At 43.1% G+C, this 21,370-nt stretch overlaps 1 protein-coding gene across 2 annotated transcripts; it reads right to left on the reverse strand.

Moving 5' to 3' along the window:
• Positions 1-2,012: 2,012 nt before the first annotated feature.
• Ino80 (chromatin-remodeling ATPase INO80) lies at positions 2,013-19,897 on the reverse strand. Of its 2 annotated transcripts, none has more exons than XM_011154467.3 (27): positions 19,672-19,897; positions 18,921-19,080; positions 18,724-18,803; positions 18,418-18,629; positions 18,147-18,320; positions 17,772-18,068; positions 17,519-17,677; positions 17,270-17,439; positions 16,938-17,154; positions 16,765-16,852; positions 16,345-16,636; positions 16,061-16,263; positions 15,830-15,970; positions 15,626-15,747; positions 15,170-15,462; positions 14,776-15,058; positions 14,541-14,693; positions 14,209-14,458; positions 14,000-14,127; positions 13,829-13,923; positions 12,947-13,019; positions 12,282-12,440; positions 12,095-12,197; positions 11,438-11,553; positions 10,856-11,044; positions 10,175-10,550; positions 2,013-4,311 (listed from the first exon to the last, which is right to left on the reverse strand). In XM_011154467.3, exons 2-27 carry the CDS (start codon positions 19,052-19,054, stop codon positions 3,764-3,766), a joined length of 5,055 nt encoding a protein of 1,684 aa, XP_011152769.1. In that variant the 5' UTR covers positions 19,055-19,080; positions 19,672-19,897; the 3' UTR covers positions 2,013-3,763. The 2 variants fall into 2 exon arrangements, with proteins under 2 accessions (XP_011152769.1, XP_025157712.1); XM_025301927.1 differs by lacking the exon at positions 19,672-19,897 and adding an exon at positions 19,344-19,661.
• Positions 19,898-21,370: the final 1,473 nt, after the last annotated feature.

The raw sequence follows: 21,370 nt of genomic DNA on the forward strand, positions 1-21,370 counted from the left end.
CGTGTTAGCTCCCTTCCCTTCCTAAATCCTCGTAAACCTCGTTAATTCTCAAAGTCGAGACAGTCGTTCTCATTTTTTTCCCCTCTTTTTTCGGAAAAGAACACGGAGAGGGGAGCGAGGATGTTAATATTCCTGGGGAAAAGCCTCACCTCGAGAGAGCGAGCGGCTCGAATTATATTTTATCGCCGACGAAAACCTGTTTTCGACGACGTGTTTTCGTACATGTGAAATTGTTTCCTTCCTGCGTGTTACTTACTTGTGCCGCAAGGGCGGTGTGCTTTTTCACGACACGACCTGCTACATACCTGATATTATTAACAGCCGGTTGCGCTACCGTTGTCGAGTTCTTCTCCGCTCTCCGCTCTCCGCTCTCCGCACTCCGCTTGCTCCTTTCCGTTACTTACCCGAGATTTTTCGGCTATCATCGAGTACTCGTCATAGCGATCTTGACGAGACACGATGCGATATCTGCACGATTATAATTGCGATATAACTGCGATTACACGAGGCGTTGCATTTATACCTATATCGGCACGCTAATGTCCGCTCTGCTGTGTGTCCTCTATCGTATGCGCTTATTGTTATTATTATCGTTGACGACACACGATGTGACGCCACGAGTGACATTATATTCATTCCTCTGCACGCGACACGCAAACACAGCAAAGCACAGCGAATCGAAACAGAATTCTTCATTAAAATTGAATCCCAACAGGATGTGAGAGGGAAATCATTAATATTAATCTCTAACCCAATTCTACGTGGGAATCCAATCGAACGATGTGTTACCGAGTATGACTCGTTTGAATGCCGAGATAACGTCTCAAATAGCCAAATTGAATTGATTAATCAAACTGATCATTACCGTAAATTAATTTAATTAACGAAATTCCATAAAATTGATCGAATCAGCCGTACGCGCTGATAGATCGAGCATCCCTTAATCTCGAATTCTACCCTATGTTAGCGTTTTGAACATCGAACGGAAGCGAGAGTTCGCTATACTTGCACATCGTGCAAGCCCACTTTCTCCGAGTGAGATTCTGTGAGACTCGAGGAACTGATGAGGGAATCGAGCAACTCCTAATCGAGACTTGCGACAGGCAGGGGCTATTCGTTAATTCACTCGAAAAATGCACGTCGCGCGTCGAATTGACGATCGCCAGGTCGGACAGGGAGGCATCGGAGAGCACGAAGGATCCCAATCACGCAGATGATGATGACGCGGACCCACCGACAGCTGCATACTCACGCCATTACGCCGGCACTTCCAACTTTCAGACATCGTTCCGTTGATCAGTCATTATCGCGCAGAATCCACGTCCTCTGATGCCGCGCTCGCTCAATGCGGCCGATCGCGTTTGCATATTCCACGAAAAATTAAGGACAACAGAAACACGAGAGGGAGAGAATGCGGGCTGGGGATTAAACAGTACAGGATATTCCAGATTCGTCTCGCATGCCTTTCCTACCGTTCGCGGTTACACTATCGCGAGATAAAACTCGAGGATTTTTCGGAAGCCCGTCGACGGATCGAACCGAATCGAATCATCGATTCGTCACGAGCGACGAAAGACATTTGCAAGTCAAATTGCGAGATGATAATAGACAAAAAATCGAGATGTTTATCCCCAACGTGAGAATTAAGCCCGCTTTTGAATTGAATTAAATCGAGTTAAATTGGACGAATTAGCGACGTCATTTGATCGATCATTTAATTATAATTCAATAATTACAATTCGAAGCTCGTTCAAACGGATACTACCCGAGACTACACGAATCGATCGACGAATCCGTCGAGAGGGAGGGAGGGAGGGAGGGAGGGAGGAAGGGGGAGAGAGAGAGAGAGAGAGAGAGAGAGAGAGAGAGAGAGAGAGAGAGAGAGAGAGAGAGAGAGAGAGAGAGAGAGCCGGGGGGGAGGCGGGGGGAGAAAACGATGATGACGGAAGGACACCGTGGGAACTGTGTAAAATTCGTGGAAGAATTCCGCCAAACAGATTGGTAAGTAGGGGTAAATTTTTTCGCCTGTTTATTGCTAATATAAATACTATTCTCTTACAAATTGAATTGGCCTAACGACGTTTCGTAACATACTTAAAAAATATTGGCTAGCCGAGTCTAGTGACGGAATAATGCTATCGTTAATGACAATGTACAATGACGCCGAGAGAGCGATTGATGGGGAGAGAGGGGGAAGGGAGAGGGAGGTTATACTTTCCCTCCTCTTTCGTGTTGGCCTGTTCGTTAACGCATTCGCCGTCAGAAAATCGGCGATCGCCGGTCGCGGGAACGATCTGGCTGGCTGATTCGCGAAACATGTCGAAACGATCGATTGATTAATGTCGATTAACTAATTGTACAATTAGAACGCAATCAAGAATCACGTCTATACCACGTCTATACCACGTATGGAGTCGCGGTCGATTTATCTATCAATTATTGATAAACACGATCCAGCAGTTTTTCGCACACGCAGTGAACGATCAGCATGCGATAAGAAAATCTCGAGAGCCCACAATTGATCGGACCCGAATCGAATCGGAGTGCACGCTGAAAATTGCATCGCGAAGAACTGACGAGATGAGTCGAAGTAATGGTCGAGGAAGGGTCCGCAGGCGAGTGTGAGGATTAATTAAGTACCTTGGTGAATGTCGATTGTGTCAATCGTGCTCTCAAACGCTCTCGACGAACCTTCTCCCCTTCATATATTTCAGCTCTAACACGCCATAAATAAACGAAATAAATACGCTTGTATGCCACATCGCGATCGTACAAGTACCTAGATATTGTCAACGTTCACTTTCGTTTGCATGCAACGATGATTCAAAAATCGGGGTGGATAAGAAGGGGACGAATGAGATAAAAACACGTCTACCGACGGAAGTGAAGTTTACGACAGAACAAATACACGACGACAAGGCGCGCTCGATAGACCAGAGAGAGCGCGCTCGGCTGGCGATTCGAGGATCCGCGGGACACGTTGCGCATACTTTTCGATTTCGACTTTCCAAAGTATATCAAACACATTCACCGACCGAAGAATCCCCTACGACGAAGCTACGATCCGATACCGAGGAGATTTTCAATTGTCAGCGACCATCGACGTTCTTCTCACAACGGCGAATGATATTCTCTCTTTCTCTCTTTCTCTCTCTCCTTTCAGATATTCATGATAAAAAAAAAACTGCCGATTTGAAAAACGCCCAAACAAGAGAAACTTGAATCTGATCGGAGAAGCAATCTACAATGGCGTATCATGGCTGAGACTGGAGGAAACCACTAGTAGGGCATGTTTGGCCACGTTCGGCGACGACTGATCGATCACGACGGGAGAGATTCACGACGTCCGGAGAAACGGAGCGCGAGCTCGCGATTGGAAATCCGCTTCCTAGAATCCGGAGGCCGAAATTCGCGTTCTCGTTATACCATGGAGCAAATAAATAATTCCACGGCGAGTCGAACAGCAGATCCTCGAACAGCTCAGCGAGCTTTCCGGCTCGTTCTGCCAAACACCAGCGATATTTTAATCGAGAGAGAGAGAGAGAGAGAGAGAGAGAGAGTCTGTCGAAACATCGATACGGCGCACATCACATCTTTCTTCGTGAAGGAAACACTGTGCGTTCTCACATACTCGGTCCTATCGATCCGCAACGCTGCTCCGTCGCTCATCGATTCTCACGGCTGAAAGAAGAAACGGAGAACATGACGTCGTCGCCTATCGTCGCGTTATCGAGTGACCGATCGGATTTGACACTTCGCGCGACTACGCCGGCCCTCGCGGCTGCTGTTGCTGCGTGTAGAAACCGAAGGGTCGCGACTCTGTCGAGGACAACGCCGACGATCCTAACGTCGAAGTCAACAGCTGCGCCGAGTTTGCGGCGGTGACGGGGACCGACGACGATGACGACGAGGACGACGAGGATGATGATGACGACGACGACGACGACAAGCCGGGCGTTGAGATGTTGGAACGTTGTTGCTGCTGCTGCTGCTGCTGTTGTTGTGGCTGTGGCTGCTGCTGCGACGACGACGAAGCTGCCTTGTGCTGATGACCGGAGCCGGCGATCGTTTGAGACCTGATCGGCACTGGCAACGATCGCTGGAGTTTCTTACCATGGTGATGATGTCCGGGACTGCGGTAGCCTTGGTGTCCAGGCCCGGTCGGTCGGAGTCTCGGTCTACCTGGACCTCTGCGAATTCCTGCGACGTTGCCGCGTCCAGATAAGGGAGTCAGAGTATTCAGTGGACCTATCGGACCTACCGTGCTCGGACCGTCGCCGTCGGCTGGGCCGGTGGTGGTCGTGTGCGCTCCTAAAACGTAAAATGCCCCTCGTTTCTAGGAGCCTGGCAGAGACTCGTGTCGAGATAGAGACGTCGACCGTCGATCCGCTTCCGATTCGACGTGCGGAAAGCGAAAGCACGTCGCGAAATCGAGATCGTCCTCGTCTCTCTCTCTCTCTCTCTCTCTCTCTCTCTCTCTCTCTCTCTCTCTCTCTCTCTCTCTCTCTCTCTCTCTCTCTCCCCCCGCTCTCTCTCTCTCGGAGAGATCTTCCCGCGCCGAGTCTGGCGAGACTTCCACTACAACTTGTGTACGCGGTGGACGGGATCTAACGTTCGCCTGTGACAACGACGATGCTAATTGCGTCGATCGGACGGCGGCGGACGTGGACATAATTGTAAGTCTCACGATTACGACGGAGCGGACGCGAGAGCAGTACGATACCAAGTTTAACGTCGACTGGTTCGACCAGTTTAATCGGTTATTCACCGCGCTTTCGCACGAAGTGTGGCCGAAGATGAGAGAAAACACACGGGGCTCGACGAATACGCGAGGTGTGTAAGTAAGCGGCCGCGAACGGAGAATGGGACGTCCCTGATTATCGCCCTGGTTAAGTATCAGACGAAAAAATCGATTCACACCTGCCGACGTGTCACTCTACGCGCTGAATCACCCTCTAGAGGGAAGCGAAGTACGGAAAGAAATATACTACAAATCATGTTATGTTGCAAAGGTGGATCTTCCTTTGAGACATCTCTGCGTTTCTGATAAAAAAACTAAAACACCAGCTAAATAGTCAATGTCCTTTAAGAAATATTTCTGTCAACATATTATGCCGACTGGTAAAACGCTTCGAGAGCGGTTTTATCTGTACTCGTCGTGAGTTGCGAGAGAGCGAGAGAGCGAGAGAGCGAGAGAGAGAGAGAGAGAGAGAGAGAGAGAGAGAGAGAGAGAGAGAGAGAGAGAGAGAGAGAGAGAGAGAGAGAAAGAGAGAAAGAGAGAAAGAGTTTCAGGAACGAGGGAAGACACGTTCTCAGGCACTTTTTCTCCCAACTTGCGGCAATATAACGTGCGAAAATTGGTGCAGCCTCAGACGTATTTTGCCAGTAGCAGGTCCTTTTCGCGACCCTTCATCTCGGTCTCGTCGATATTCTGCGTCACGTAGCCGATTACTCGGGGAGAGCTACCGTTCGGGCATTCTTCAATCGGAGAGGATACTTAAGGAAATGGCTGAGGCATGAAAATGCCAAAACGTGCGTTTTCACAAAGCCCGGCGGCTCTCACTCCCGTCGAGCGCGGTGGGAAATGCGCTCTGGGAATTTCTACCCATGAATCGTATTGTAGAGCAGAAAAGGGAGAATTGAAGAAGCTCCGCCGACTATCTTCGCGATTGTCATACACGACACACAGTTTGAAATCTAAATATTCTCTCATTTCTCTGTCGGTGGTTGTGTAACATGTAAAACAACACGTCTTCACCATCTATTTGCCACAACATCGCATCTTGCAAGGGTCACAGAGAGGCTGGCTTTCTGTTTGTATAAAAAAGATGTTTCTACGCTACAAGCCCGAAATAAGCGAATCGGACAGAAAAAGGAAGGCTACGAAACGTAACCAAGTTTAAACATCTCCCTTGATCTATCTCTATTAAACAAACACGAAAGTAACACGAAAGTAGCACATCGTATCTTATGAAATCATTAAGCATTGCTTCACACATAAAAAATATATACAACAAATGCATTCTTTTAAAATTGAAAAGTAAAATTTCGAGACAAGTCGTAATCTTTCGACGGCGCGAGATCTAACTGGAGAGTCGCAAAATTACGTGAGAAGCCGCGATAAAGCGAGGAAACGTGTCGACGATCGTGTGTGATGCGTGTTAATACAAACGAATGAAATTAGCTCTTACGCTTATATGCTTTTGTGCGATGAAACTCTCGCGGCGACTGAATTCGCCTCCTCACAAATAACGTAACGCTTCTGCAAAATAATTTGCAATTTGCATTACGATCGAATCGAATAAATTGTATCATAATGTAACGCGTATATGCGTTAGCTTAACGAATGCGCGTTGATGAGAGCTTCTCGGCGCTGGGAGCAAAGGTAAAACTTTCGAGGTGGTTGGAACGAGGATCCGCGGAATGTCGACGGTCCGGCTCGCTGCTATATCCTTGCCTCGTCCTATCCTGCCGCGTATTATCCTACCGTATCTCACCCTACGGTCGAAGCATCTCCACCGCCATATTTTATCTCCTATCCAGTCGTGTTCGGATAGTCTCGAACACTTAGGCTCCGAAGGAACTTCGAGATCGAAAACCGAGATAATCGCGTTACTTAACAGGATCAAGGACCCTCTACGAAAGCGTTTTCCGCCCATTAACTCCGGTTAGGCATATCTATTAATTAAGCGCTTCTTGAAGGGACTGTAGATTGTACAAACGATAGGAAATTTACAGATAAACTGTCATATTGTTGAGTCATTTGTGAAAGAGCGCGATATCGCCCGTAACGGGATAATAATCCCGTTTGATATCTTCGTGCTGGTTCAATAAAACGCGTAAAAAATATCAAAATCTTTGGTTGGTATCTTAAGAGATAAAAATAGAAAAGAAAAATGTCAAGTCCAAGTCTAACGTTTAATATTGACTTTAGACTCAGGCACTTATCAATACAGACACTGACGCTCTATGCGTGAACGGCGGGCGTTAATCGTTGCAATCGTGTGTGCTATCCAATTGTGAATACGGACATTATAATAATGGAATAAATAACGGGGAGAGGGGAGGGGGCAAATGTACGTTGACGTTGCATTACTCGAGAGAGAACGCTGTCTGTACGACGGTATGAAAATATGATATTCGAGTGGGTGCGGAGTCGGCGGACGAGATGACACAGTGAGGTACGGTAAGGTACGGCACGAATCGACAACACTCAACCCCTTACGGGGCCCGCGTAATTCGCCTTACCCTACAATCTGTCTCCTTTTTTTATTCGACCTCGCGAAACGACGGGGGAAATTAGATGTCGGGATTATGCAACTGAAACGTATATTGCGGTCGTATCGTGGGAGTCGTTGCTAAATCGAACGACTCGTAACTAGTAACGAGAAAATAACGACTTGCGACAGACGTGCATAATTGCGCGCGTTACGCAGCGATTTGTAATATAGACAACTTTTTTTTATTTATGCATACCTAAGATTCATTGCGCTCATCAGGGACGTTCGGAAAAGCGTCAAATTGCACTCGGCCTAACTTTTGAACATTTTCAGCACAGATTTGCCAGTTGGAACGTAATATTGATCTGATAAAATTCAAGATTCCCGCAAATATATATATATATATATATCTCCCTCTTGAATCTAACACAAACATCCATTCCAACGCGTTCAACCGCACACCGGTACCGGATACGTACCCCTATTATTTCATCGCAACCACCAGTTTATGGGGCGTAATATGAGCAAACACGATGGCAAACTTATCAGCGAGAATAACGCCAACGAGAGCTCCGCTGAGAGTCCGAAATATTGATAGTTGGATCAAACACGCGTCATATCTCGATAAAGAGATAACTAATGGAGAAGAGAAGACGAAGGGAGTGGCGGAGAGAAAAAGAGAGAGAGAGAGAGAGAGAGAGAGAGAGAGAGAGAGAGAGAGAGAGAGAGAGAGAGAGAGAGAGAGAGAGAGAGAGAGAGAGAGAGAGAGAGAGAGAGAGAAGACGCACAAAAATGCAGCGACGAAGAAGACAAGAAGGATAAGACAGAGAGAGAGAGAGAGAGAGAGGGGGGGGAAGAGAAAGAGAGAACGGAAGAAGGAGAAGGAGAGGGGGGGGGTTACGCGAGTTCCAAAAACCTAAGAAGAGCATCGATCGCAGCTGTCGCCTTCGCTCCGCACCTGCTATTGTCCGCTCGCCTTCCAGTCGACGACAAGTGAGAGAGACCGACCCCTTTTCTTCCGTGCGCGCGTAGCACGAGAATGAACGCGTAGCCTCGCATCGCGCGCGCGCACGCACGCACGCGCGTGTGGTATTCGCTCCATGTTCACGATCCACGTGGCATTGCGTGAGGTCATCTTATCGCGAACCCGTCCGGTACCTTCGTCTCTACCTACTTCTAATTAGCGCCGGTCGACGTCTACTTCGACGTTACGTCGAAGCTGGACGTTCGCGTGGGATTCTGATACTCCTAGCTTCGCGCTAGAGCGATCTCTCATTATACCGCGGGATGTTCCGGTGAATGAAACCGGTAGGCTTAAAGGTTTCAGCCGAATTATTTCAAACGGACAGGATATAGGCATGAAGATTGCACGGTCACGTTTGTCATGTTCGCAAAAACCAGTAGTCAAAAAACCCTGATTCAGCAGGGGGCCAGAGGGCAGGCGAGGGGGGAGGGGAGGAGCAAACAAAAGACGCGACAACCGTCATCGGTCACATCCGCTACTGTGCAGGGAAAGTTTCAGGGTTTCGTTCTCTCGTCTCGGCCTAAACCGCGCGTATTGTTCGTATGCTTTTTGCTTTAATATCGCTCGACTAACCCATTTTCCCAGTGACTGACAGATTTCCATCTCTTCCCCCTCTCTCGCGAGACACCCTGCGTGTCATCAAGATACATTCGCGCCGCACTTGTTTTCCTTTGTGACAAACGCTGCACAGTTAACTCTCGTCCCCCCCCCCACCCCACCCCCCATTTGGCCATGCCGAGGCGGATCTCGCGACCGATCAGAACGGCTCGCTGGGGAATGAGTCACGAGAAATTTCAAAGGGGGCTGGATGTCTCCGAGGGCGCCGCCGTACAGCACGTGTGTGCCCCGTGGAGGAGTGCCAACTGTTAGCCCCCTCCGGACAATCGGGTGCACATGTGCTCGCGAGGGAATTTCGCTTCGGGCCGGCGAATGGGGTCGCGACATGGACCTACGGGCGTTCTTCTTCTGCGAGCCGCGGAATCCCCTGAGAACCCGGGCAAGTGCCCGGGATACGAAGGACAACACCCGGTGATGGCGCAAGGGGGAACCGCCGTATGAAAGAGTCAGCCGCCGGATTAACGGCACATATCGATTGGACGACGCACGGGGGTGCGTCTCCGCGAGAGAAGTCATTTTTCTCGCGACGTTCCTCGCCGATCGGCGAGCGCGAGCCCCCCGATTTCGTTGCTGTCGCGCTTTGTTGTCTACCTTTGCGATCTCTCTTTGAAGAGCTTTCTCGCTCTTTGATATCTCTCGGAAAATCGTTGAAATCCGCGCGTTTATCGAAACGCGTGCGAGTGAGCGTACACACGCGCGCGATACCGTTGCGGCGATATTAATTATGCACACTTTTGCGCATTGCTGATAATTCCAGCAGATAATAATCGAATTCGATAGAGCCAGCAGCCCGAGCGGTTACGGGCAGGCTGATAGTTGCATAGCGTGTGTGTTATAACGGCCGATAGAACGGCTGGTGTGATCGCAGCTGATTAATATTTATACGTATTATGTCGGATTATACCATATAACATTACCGAGATACGCGAGCGTTGATAGACGCGAAAGTAATTCAGTCAATGCGACGACAATACCGCATACCAGATGGGTATATGATGATGATGATGATTGTCAAATTGTCGTTACACGAAAAAGTTTATCGTAAATTCGCATACCGTCAATCGTTAATCAACGACAAATTGAGTCTCGCTCGCGATAGCTCACGACAGACATCGTACTCGCGTATTATTTATTTACCGACGAATCTCGTTGTCACAATTTTATTTATCGCGTTAAAAATGATCCCTATGAGATCATCTCGGCAGACGTTGTTTCTTGCGTCATTTCTCTTGGTATCTTTCTCGGTATACTTGCTGCCGAATCTTTTGCAATGATCGATAAAAATGTATACCACGATCAAACGAGTACTCACCCTGCTGCACCGTCTGCTCGCCGGAGGAGCCAGCACCGTTGCCACCACCGGTCGGCGACAAGGAAGATGGAGATTGACTGCCAACCGCGTTGCAGGACTTGGACGGGCCATGCGAGAGAAGTACACCTCTGCCTTTACCGCCGATCGGACCTCCTCGACGAGAACCTCTTGGCCTACCGCGCTTGCTGGCGCCACGTACGGATTGTCGCATACGCGCGCCGGCATTCACGCCGAAAGCGAAGTGATGACCGAGTCGGGCGACCTTGGACGGCTCGCCAAACTGAACATTGCCGGCTCGAGCTTGGCGAGCGTCACTGCCGGAAACCGCCACCGGGCCGTCAACATCGACCACCAAACCCTCGTTGCTTGTTTCGTCCTGCAACAAAGAGAAATCACAAGCGTCAAAGATTCGTTTTTCGAGTTTCGATGCGCAGTATCGAAGGTTTTTTCATTGTCGGAGTAAAAAAATGGACGATAGATTACGCTTCTGGAATTGACTCGTACTCTGGAAGTACTTTCGGAGAATGTGATGATTTTGTTGACAAATTATATTCTCAATTCATAAATTTTGTATGATACGCGAGCAAAACATGAGCAAAAAAGTTGATATTCTAAGAGTGAAGATTGACATATAACGAGAACGTCTCCTAGATGATCCTTAACGTTATCGCAGCTTCATACCTCTGACTTGGCCGGGCTAGTCGGCGTGCTGTAATTGTCCGCATTTTCTAGCTGCTGCTGATGGTGATTGTTCTGGTGCTGTGACTGAATCGGATTGGCGGCCGGTTTAGGCTCATTAACATTAATTTGAACAGCATCGTTGTTTTTGTCGCCATTAGCGTCGGCGAGGCATGGCTTCTTCGCGTCGCTCTAAAAAATAAAGTCTGCGGTAAAAAGTACAATCGAGACGAGCGAAAAGTATAGCAGTACATAATCGTGATCTACCGCTCCTAATAAGTAATAACGAAAGAACACAAGAGCCAATTAACGGTTCTCAATTTCGGCTCACACTTCGAAGTGAATACTATCAAGCGATTTATCCGGCCGATCGTGAGTGAGCTCAGCGAGCCGAATTAATTCCTCGGCACGATAATCAACGATTCCGCCTAAATTCAGCTGCGAGCCGATAGCGTGATATTAAGGGGAACGGGAAACAGGAGCGGTAATAGGTGGGAACGAAAGAGCGGTGGTTAGAAGAGAAAACAACGAAAAAGAAATCTTAGCGACGCGACCGATAGCGGTGTGTAAGGGCGCCGGGCTCACCTTGACCGGAAGCGCGGTTAACTTCCTCTTCCGGTCCTTCTCCTTGTGCTGTAGGTTCGACTCGAGGCGAGCCTCCTCCGCTCGCTGCTGCTTTCTCTCCTCGCTTCGTTGGCTGTCTGAAATATACGGACGTGGGCTTGTACACGGGGACGCAAGCGGCAAGTTCGTTACTCCGTTTCTTATTATTATTCCTCATTAGGCCATTAGCATAACCTAACGAGCATAATGTAATCGCGGCCACCTCGGTCGCCCCCTCCTCGCTCGCATTTTCGACGCGTTTGTGCATACACGTTCGCGCGTCCCGCCATGCGAATACGATACAGCGGTCGATATAGCGCTGCGGCGAATATAAACTCGACGATCCAACGACCTCCCGACGAATAAAATTTCTGGCTTACTGAGCCGTTATTCAGGCGACTTCATTTCAATTTTATACCATCCTCCGATTTGAAGATCTCTCAGACAAAGTTCAATTAAATGTAAATGTTATTACGGAATTATGATTGATACATTTTTCATAAAACTTTCTACAATGTATACGGAGGATGGCATTGTATTCCACGGTTAAGTTCGAGTGAATTCTGATTTGGAAAAGTGTCAATCTGAGAAATACCGTTGAGAAATCAACAAAGTTTATTAAGTGATGTGAGTACTTACATTTAGCTTCGATTTCCTCATCGTCCAGTAGAAGCGAGACCACTTCCTTGGGTTTCAGAGTATCGGGCTTGAAGTTTCCACCGCTTATAACCATACGTTGAATCTGCAACGTACGATAGCCTCGCATTCGCGCATGTCTTACTTAATTCAAGCGACTACTCAATGATCGTCGATATATAAAACAAACCTCGCTCTTCTCGCGCGCTCTCTGCAGAATTCGCTCTTCGATAGTTCCTTTACATATTAATCGATAGACCGTGACTTGCTTAGTCTGCCCCAGCCTGTGGGCGCGATCCATAGCTTGTTGATCTACGGTGGGGTTCCAATCGCTGTCATAAAATATGACCTGCAAATAGGTTTCGCTTAGTGCTGCAGTTTCAGTGTGTATAAGAGAAGAAACAAAAAAAAAAAAAAAATTAGTAATATCTAACTATCGACTCGACACGAGAAAACGCGGGTTATGACGATAGTTCTCACACGCGAGATAAATTAATACACGCTTCTTCTCTTGCCGCGTTACAGACGCGCTTATTATTCAATTTTTGTTAAAATCCGTGTGAATGATTTACAACAAATATTGTACTTAATTACAAGTATTTAATTGCAAGCGCTTTAAGGACGAAATTAAGTTGCAACGTGATCAATATTGCAGGTGAATATAATTTGTATATAAATAATTCACGTACCATTCTTTTGTATGTGCTCGTGATGTTAAACAATTTTACAAATGTATAAATGGGCGCACAACATACGCTCAATTTTGCAAGTATAATTTTTTCTCCTTTTTAGCTAATTTATAACGTTCCCATGTAGAAATACATAAAAGATGAATTAAAGTAAGAATAGAATTACCGTGTCTGCTGCGGTAAGGTTGATTCCCAGGCCGCCAGCTCTAGTGCTGAGCAGAAAGACGAATATGTCCGCTCTGAAACACGAAACAGTCCCGCGAATTTAACAACCATGTCGAGGAACAACGACATCGACCGTTTTGTATGTAAATTAATTCGAGTTGCCGGCATTTAGGGGATTTCTAAATGAAATTTAAAAATGAAATTCTTATCCAACAACAGCAATCTAATCGTGTCTATAAGATTTCGTGGGCTTACGACATATAATATTCCTTCGTTTGTGCTCATTATTTCTTATCTATCTCGAAATATACAAAATTAAATTGTAACGCATGTAATTAAGAAAGAGTATTCCTAGCGAAGGAGAAATTAATAAATTATGCTTTCCTGCTATGTGATAATAAATTGCACCGCAAAGAAATATGCTGTTTATATATTTAAGAAAAACTTGAACAAAAATTTGGGCTATTATATGATGTGACCGACATACTGTTCTGCCTAATAACAGCCCACCGTTAGACCGCCATTCAAAAACCTGCAGCTGTCTACAAGATGGGGACGATTCGCCAATTAATTCGCGTGTTAGTTATGCGCGGCTGAACCACATAGGACATGCGATCTCGGAATCGCGCTTTAAGTATGCAACTGAATACTGTTAGAGGATGATAGACATTCTAATCAGCACGGCAGTTCTGATTATTATATTATTATTACGAATAACGTATTTTTATCAACGTGTGCAACTGACGTAAAGTCTCCTCCTAGAGAAAAAGGAAGACTATGCAAACTGTTCACAGTGACGAAATATTTGAATTCATCGGACGGAGATAATCATCGGACGCAAAATCATTGCAATGAATCATACGGATAAAGACAACATAATTACCTCTTCTGAAAATCTGCTACCATGTCTCGGCGGTCCGAGATTTTCGACGAACCATCTAACCTCATGAAAGTGTGTTTCCTGTGATACATGTATTCCTACGAAAAATACATTTATATCGATAAATTTATAATTATAAATCGGCTACCTGTGTAACGAATGAATAAAACGTACCTCAAGTAGATCAATCATTTTCGTCATTTGAGAGTAAATGAGCACTCTGTGTCCTTGTTCCTTCAAGCGTCGTAAAAGACTGTCCAGTACTGAGAGCTTGCCGGCGTCCGTTACTAACGTTTGCTTATCTAAAATCATTTAGTTTGTGCTTGACAATTTTCTCCCCAACTTTCCTTATGTTATAACGTGCAAACATATACTTAATGTACCTGGCACAATGATATTCGACCATCCATTAACAGGAGCGCACGCGGACAATCCACCTAGTGGCTGGTAGCAAAATGTTGACGTTGTTTGACCAACACATACACTTGAATTTTTTTCTGACGAGGAAAGTGCTCGTTCACAGCCGAACCAAAGTAATCTTTGACCAAATAATCCGCCGCATTCCTCATGCCTCTTCCAAGCACACGCTGCGGAACTGCTACTAACATATAATTTACGCGGACTAGCTTGAACCTGTAATGAAACGGGAGTCGGTATAAATACGCAATCTTTCGTTTCGTACGAGAATGTTACGCGAAGGTTACGTTGTGGTTACCTTGGGATTCTTGTCGCAAACGAAGGCAGGAATCATTGTCTCCTGACAATATCGCACTATGGATTGTCGCGGATGGTGAGGATGCTCAGGCAACAAAGACAACTTCGAGTCCTCCGATTGCTCCGCTTTACCAGCAGGAAGTATTCTCTGCAACTAAATATTCAAACACGTTGATTCGCGCGGGCTTCGGGCCTTTCCAAGTATATATTGCGTATCGTAAATAAATTGTATATACTTTTGTCAGTTGATTAGCAGATTTTTTACTGCTACGTAGTATCCTGTGAGCAACAGTTTCCGGCATTGAGTGTATTGTATGGGCAGTGTGTACATATAAAGCCTCGCCTTCAATTATCTTTCTCGTAAACAACAAATCCTGTAACGTCATCGATAAAGCCTCAATTTTTCGGGGCAAATAAAACAACTGATTCATGGGCGTTCTCGATCTGTTGTCGACGCACCAATTCTCCCAGTACTGTATTATTTTTAATCTTCTCTCCATCAACGTTATTAAATACAATCTGAAACATACACAAAAACATGTACAATGACAATTGCAATTAATATATATACACAAAGAATCAATTGTTCTTTCAACAAAACTTTCAACAAAACAAACTTTATTTGCATACCTGAATAAAGTACCGGCAATAAAAATCTTATTTATTTCCATCGGAGATAAATTAACAAATCTGCTAAAGGAAAAGGTATTTTCGTGCGAGTCTACATCGCAGTGAAGAGCACGATGAATATATTCCGCAGCGAATATAAACAACTTATTACACAACAAATGATCCCTGGATGGTAATGCTAGATGCAAAAGTCCCTCATTATACAGTAAGATGGGCAGATTGTACAATTCAGTGTTCATAAAGAACGGCGATTTAGCGTCTCTACGTTCAAAGAGTTCCGGATGATTACAGACCTGTAAATCGATCATACTTAGATTCGCCTTTTGAGAGGGTTATAGGCTCTAGTTAAATGCAGTGTGTAAGAGTTGCAGTGTGTAAAAGTTGTAAAATCGATTATGCATCACACATGAGAAGTATGTATAAGATGTAAATAAAATGTGCAGTGAAGACACATACCTTTCGGAACTGCATGACTAGATTCATTAGATTGGAAGTAAAGTTTTTATCGTTGGATGCAGTGTCGCCTCCGCCTACTGTGTAATGCAGTAAATCCTCTATCCTAATTTTCTTTTTCAACGCTATAAACGATAGAAATGTATTAATTAATGTTTTTTCTTTTTTAACATGAAATATGCGGAGGATGTGGAAGTAAACCTTTACCAGAGTAAAGTAACTTTTGACGCGTTGTAAGTGGACAATACACCATCACCTCAATCTTATCAGATAACTCATTTTCTACGTCCTTCTTTATTCTTCGTAACATGAAAGGTTTCAAAATCATGTGCAGCCTCGATAAGTGTTCTAACATCGAACATGGAATATTTTAATTAATATACATAATTTTGCAACTATGAATGTATATTTGTGTATTTTACGCGACATAACACTCACTCTCATCTATGCCCGTTTTATTTTCTGCATGACTTTCAATATCCTTAGAAAACCATTCGTTAAATTCGTCATGTGAATCAAACAAAGTCGGCATAATAAAATGTAATAATGCCCATAATTCTGCCATACTATTTTGTATAGGAGTACCACTAAGCAATAATCTGTTACGGCAACTGAACCCCAATAACAACTTCCATCTCATACTATCAAAGATATTAGGGTTAGTGATTGTAATACAACAATTACAACACGCGGACACAATGGAAAGATATAAAATAATATACCTGCTTGTGCTCTTTATAGCTTGTGCTTCATCCAAAATCATGTACTGCCATTTTATTCTATTGAAGTATTTATAATCGGTGATTATTAATTGGTAACTCGTTATTACTACGTGGAAAGATGCTTCCTTTGTATGCAAATCTTTAGTATCCCAAAACTGTCTAAGTATCTTGCGTTCTTGAGGGTTACCCCAGTATGGAACTATTTTGAATACCGGTACAAATCTTGCCATTTCCTGCTGCCAGTTATGTAATGTAGAAGCTGGTGATATAATTAGGAATGGCCCCCAAACAGCTAGAAAACACCAACAACAGTCTATTAAAGATGTGCCGCCAAATTATTTTTTTTTAATGCTTTGACGAATGTAACACACATCCGATATCAATTTATATCAATAAAATTTGCTCTTTATAAATATTTACAATATTTTTCGGCAACATGACACAAAAATGCTATAGACTGCACAGTTTTCCCCAGACCCATTTCATCAGCTAGTATTCCACTGATGCCCTACAAAATAAAATTTGGAAAATTATATCTGCATAATGTAGTTATCGCGATTCCGGTAACATTAATATATATGCAAATTACACACCTGATCGTATAAGTTTGCCAACCAATTCATTCCCTTCAATTGATAACCTTTCAAATTTCCTTTGAAAATTGAGGGTTGAGGATGCTCCAAATTGTCAGGTGTATCGCTGAGACGTAATTCTTGAGACGTTGCGACTGTATCAAACTGTTTAGTTCTAGCCTTTTCATTATCAAACGCTTCGGTAGCATTCCTCTTTGCTTTCAATTTCATGGCCTCGCTGCATATTGAATAAAATAAAAAATCTTCATGTATTTTACTTACATACAACAGGTATTAAAAAGAGTCAATTTCTAAAGATAAAATTCTATATTATAATGGTTTAATAATGGTACCTATCGTAATCGTCGATACCGATAAGTCTGGGATTTTTTTCTTCGTCTAATTGATTCAGGATTCTCAATTGTTCCTCTGGTGACGCTTTACCTAATTTTCGTGACATAAAATGCGCATATAGCTCTGTTTGGGTGATAAGAAAATTTAATTTCCTCTGCTGACGTTTTGCCTGAAACAAATACGTTGTATTCTTCGAAGTATTTTGAGAAAGAAATAAAAATGCGACTAATGCGGCAATATTATCTTACCTCGATAAGCTCTACATCCATTTTACGCTGTTCTTCAGCTTCTTTTTCTAATCTTCTCCTAGTTTCTCGTTCAACTCGATCACAACGTTTCCAGTAAGACTGCATTTCTCTTGTCAAACGTTTGGCCCTCCAGATAGTCTCCTTCATATTTTTTTGTGACTGGATCATAGTAATAAAGATAAATAACATGAATTGCAGTTCCAATTCAAGAACATTAGAAACATTATAGAGATATAATAAACAGTATATATACCTGCATAGCTTTTTGCCTCCAATATTTCATACAATGCTGTGCAACCTTTTTACAACTTATTAGCATCTCTTTATGATTATTAGATTTTGCCCGCTGTACTTTGCCCAGTTCTTTCTTAGACATCATAACCCATATTTTTTTTCTTCTCATTGTCATTACTTCCACGCTTTTAGTGTTATGTTTCTTTCTCCCTCTCCCTCGTGGCTGATGACGCATTATAGCTTCTAACTCAGCCTCGTCTAATTCTTCTTCCCTGGGAATTGATCTATCCCATTCTCCTTCCGGAAAATCTCCTTTCTAAAAATATAACGATTCTTATAAAGTAAGCGCGAAACATACGAAAATATAGGAGCAACGCAAAGCTCGTTTACATACACGATATTCTTCAGATGTTCGATGACGATTAATCTTTTCCTTCTTAATTTTCATGATTTTTTTGTCGGGCTTTTTCTCTTTCTTTTTTTTATTCCCTACAATTAGCTTTTGATGTTCTAAAAATCTATCATAATTTGACAGTAAACCTGCACTATAATATTGATATTGTATGTTCTGAAAATGACAATAATACACATATGATTCAATAATGTATATGTTTAATACATTAATATTCAATTATATATTAGAGTCCACCCATGGTTAGTCGTACTTCAGGTTTTTGATAGAAGCGGCCTTGATACTTCTTTCGTAATATGTGAACTTTCAACATCTCCTGAAAATCTTCTTCTGTGATTGGACTATCTGTATCGGAACCTGATGCAGAACTATCAGAGGAGTCACTTAATAGAATATCTTGTAACCATCGTCGTTCTTCTCCCACACTTGACATATTGTATACCCTCAGCTTATTAATTCTTGTTTCTGTGTAAGAGCAACAGATTGTATGTAAGATGCTGATATTAAATCTCACATAGAAATAGATAGAATTAGAAAAAGTTACGCTGTATATACCAACCTTCCTTGCGGGTGAGTACATTTTCAATGTAAGCATCTGATCCATCAGAAGATTCTGATGAGACAGACTTGTCATCTTCGCTAAAAGATACAAACACAATATGTAACATTTTGTGTAATGTTAATTTGTAATATATACTATTGGTATATCATAAATATTAAAGCAAAATTGATATTTAATTAAAGATGTGTTATTACCTAGCTTGTTCTTGAAAGAGATCGTTGATTTGCCTCAAAAATGGCTGTAGATTAAGACTACGTTCTAATCTTTGCAAGTGCAACGGTGTAGCCATTTCAGCTTCCAACTTCATTGTGTTTGCTCTATCGGACATTACCACTCTATACAAAATTCACCAACCTGACAATATAGACAAAAGATAAAATATCACAAAGAAATTTTTATATTAAGGAAAGGAGAATATTTTTATTTCGGGTTTATTAAGCCAATCAAAATCAATAGACTCAATTCTTTGCAGCATGTAGACAAATTTCACAATACTCAACCTCGCTAATTTATTAGGGTGTCAAGTACATACATCAAGATATATATATATATATATATATACATATATCAGTAAAAAGTAATACAAGTGCTACCTCTCCAAATCCAACAAAACTCACTGAATGATAATTCAATGGATGCTGATGTAAAACAATTACAGAAATGCATATTACATGAGTTATAAGCAGTCACGATTTACAAACGTAACAAAATAAAACGTGCGTTTTCCCGTTTCACGATAGCGAGCTATAAGGAATGATCTTCATGAGACCTACTACTATACTTTGACATTTTTCGCATTTTTAGCAACGGACAATGCATATTACGGGCGTAAAACTGTCATGCGAAATCGTGTGCGGCTAATTTCATTATATAAGAAGAATGACACGTCGTATCGAGCTGGTGCGGTTATAATTCTGTTAAATATCTCAATAGTTTTGCTTTCACCTTCTGTTCTGTTTTGGTTAGAAGCGGGTACCACTTATTTCGCACGGAAAACAGAGTCTACTGCGGCAATGCGAGTCCCTCTGTTCACAGCGAAATTAGATATATCAGTCGGAAGGGAATACATAGTAGAAAGGGGCCTAGAGAACGCAGACATTTGGCGTGCCATTAAAGCAGGGCAGGGATAGGGCATATTGCTGGCCACCATTTTTGTTTTCAGTAGGTGGCGCTGACTGCGCTCGTGCGCTTCTTTCTTGGCGATCTCATTTCTGGATATTTCTCAATATCGACAATTTTGAAAATCATTCTTCGAGAGAAAAAAAAGAGAGAAAAAGGGAGGAGAAAAAGAGAGTAAGGAACGAGGGGGAGGGAGGGAGGGAGGGAGGGAGAGAGAGAGAGAGAAAGAGAGAGAAATTTCATTATTAATTTAGAATATATATGTTAACGTGAATAATCTCGACATGAGGCCTGTTCGTTTTGTCTGCACTGCTGAATTAATGCATTACGTTAAAGTGAAACAAACGTAGATTTTCTCACTTCAACTTGTTGCACCAGTTCAGCAGTGCAGACAAAACGAACAGGCCTATGTTCTATCGATATAACACGTAGATATTGTTCTGTTTCTTAAAAAAAATATATGATTTTAAATATATGGTGTTAAACATGTTAAGATGAAAAAAGACTGACAATTTCGAAGCAAAAATTGGGAAAGAATTTGGCGAGTTTAATTGTCGATAACGTAGGTAGAAATGAACCTCGTGTCAATTGTGATACAAAAATGATAGGTTTTGACGCTGTCAGTCATAAACGCAGATATAATTTGCGTACATCCATAGCAATATTCATTTGAAACAAAATAATGTTTCTCATTTTTACAAAATGTTATATAAATTGACTGACTCTTATAACGATTACACATTATACTTTGTGGTCGGGAAGAGGGACGATAAATAAATATATATTTATTTAACTGTTCATGTCTATGACATGCAACATATTAACGTAATGGCATATTAACGTAATAATTTATATCAACACTGAATGTCGATTTAACACACTTGTCCAGAGAAAAACTGATAATATCTCGAAACTTGCACTTCGATGTTCAAAATAAAATCAGTAAAAATTGTCTTTAGCTGTCCGAAAAGCTCACTTCATAACCTCGATCAGATTATTGTGATTTTGAGCGATTACGATATACATCGATTCAACAACACTCGGTTTCACTCGAATTGATAATATTTCGAAACTCTCACCTCGATATTCGAAGTAAATACACAATAGAAACATCGTTTCTCTCCTTTCCGTGAAACGTAAAGGTAGGTCTCCCTCCTGCTAAGTCTCCGTAGTGAGAATTATTCCAAGATTCAAACCATGCAGTCTTGCAAAATGAACTTCCGCTCATGCGCACTACATGCGCTCTAGCCTCGAACCCACTCCGGAAGTGCCTACAGTTACTCGATGATGTAACCTACTTTGTCGACAAATGTCGCTTAATTATTCAGCGAATTTCACGAGGATATTTGTAAAAATCTGGCAATTTTGTCCGATCGAAGCGCCGTTCTATATATGGTGCTCAAGTATCATTTAACGAAGGGATTGTCCAAGAGGGAGGGGGAAATCCGCTCGTTGGTAGTAGCACAGAAACTCTTAAACAACGTTATTCTGCAATGTGTACGATTGTTATTGTTCGTTTTCAATT

The sequence above is a fragment of the Harpegnathos saltator genome, unplaced genomic scaffold, assembly GCF_003227715.2.
Source record: "Harpegnathos saltator strain DR-91 unplaced genomic scaffold, Hsal_v8.6 scaffold114, whole genome shotgun sequence".
Lineage (NCBI taxonomy): Eukaryota > Metazoa > Arthropoda > Insecta > Hymenoptera > Formicidae > Harpegnathos > Harpegnathos saltator.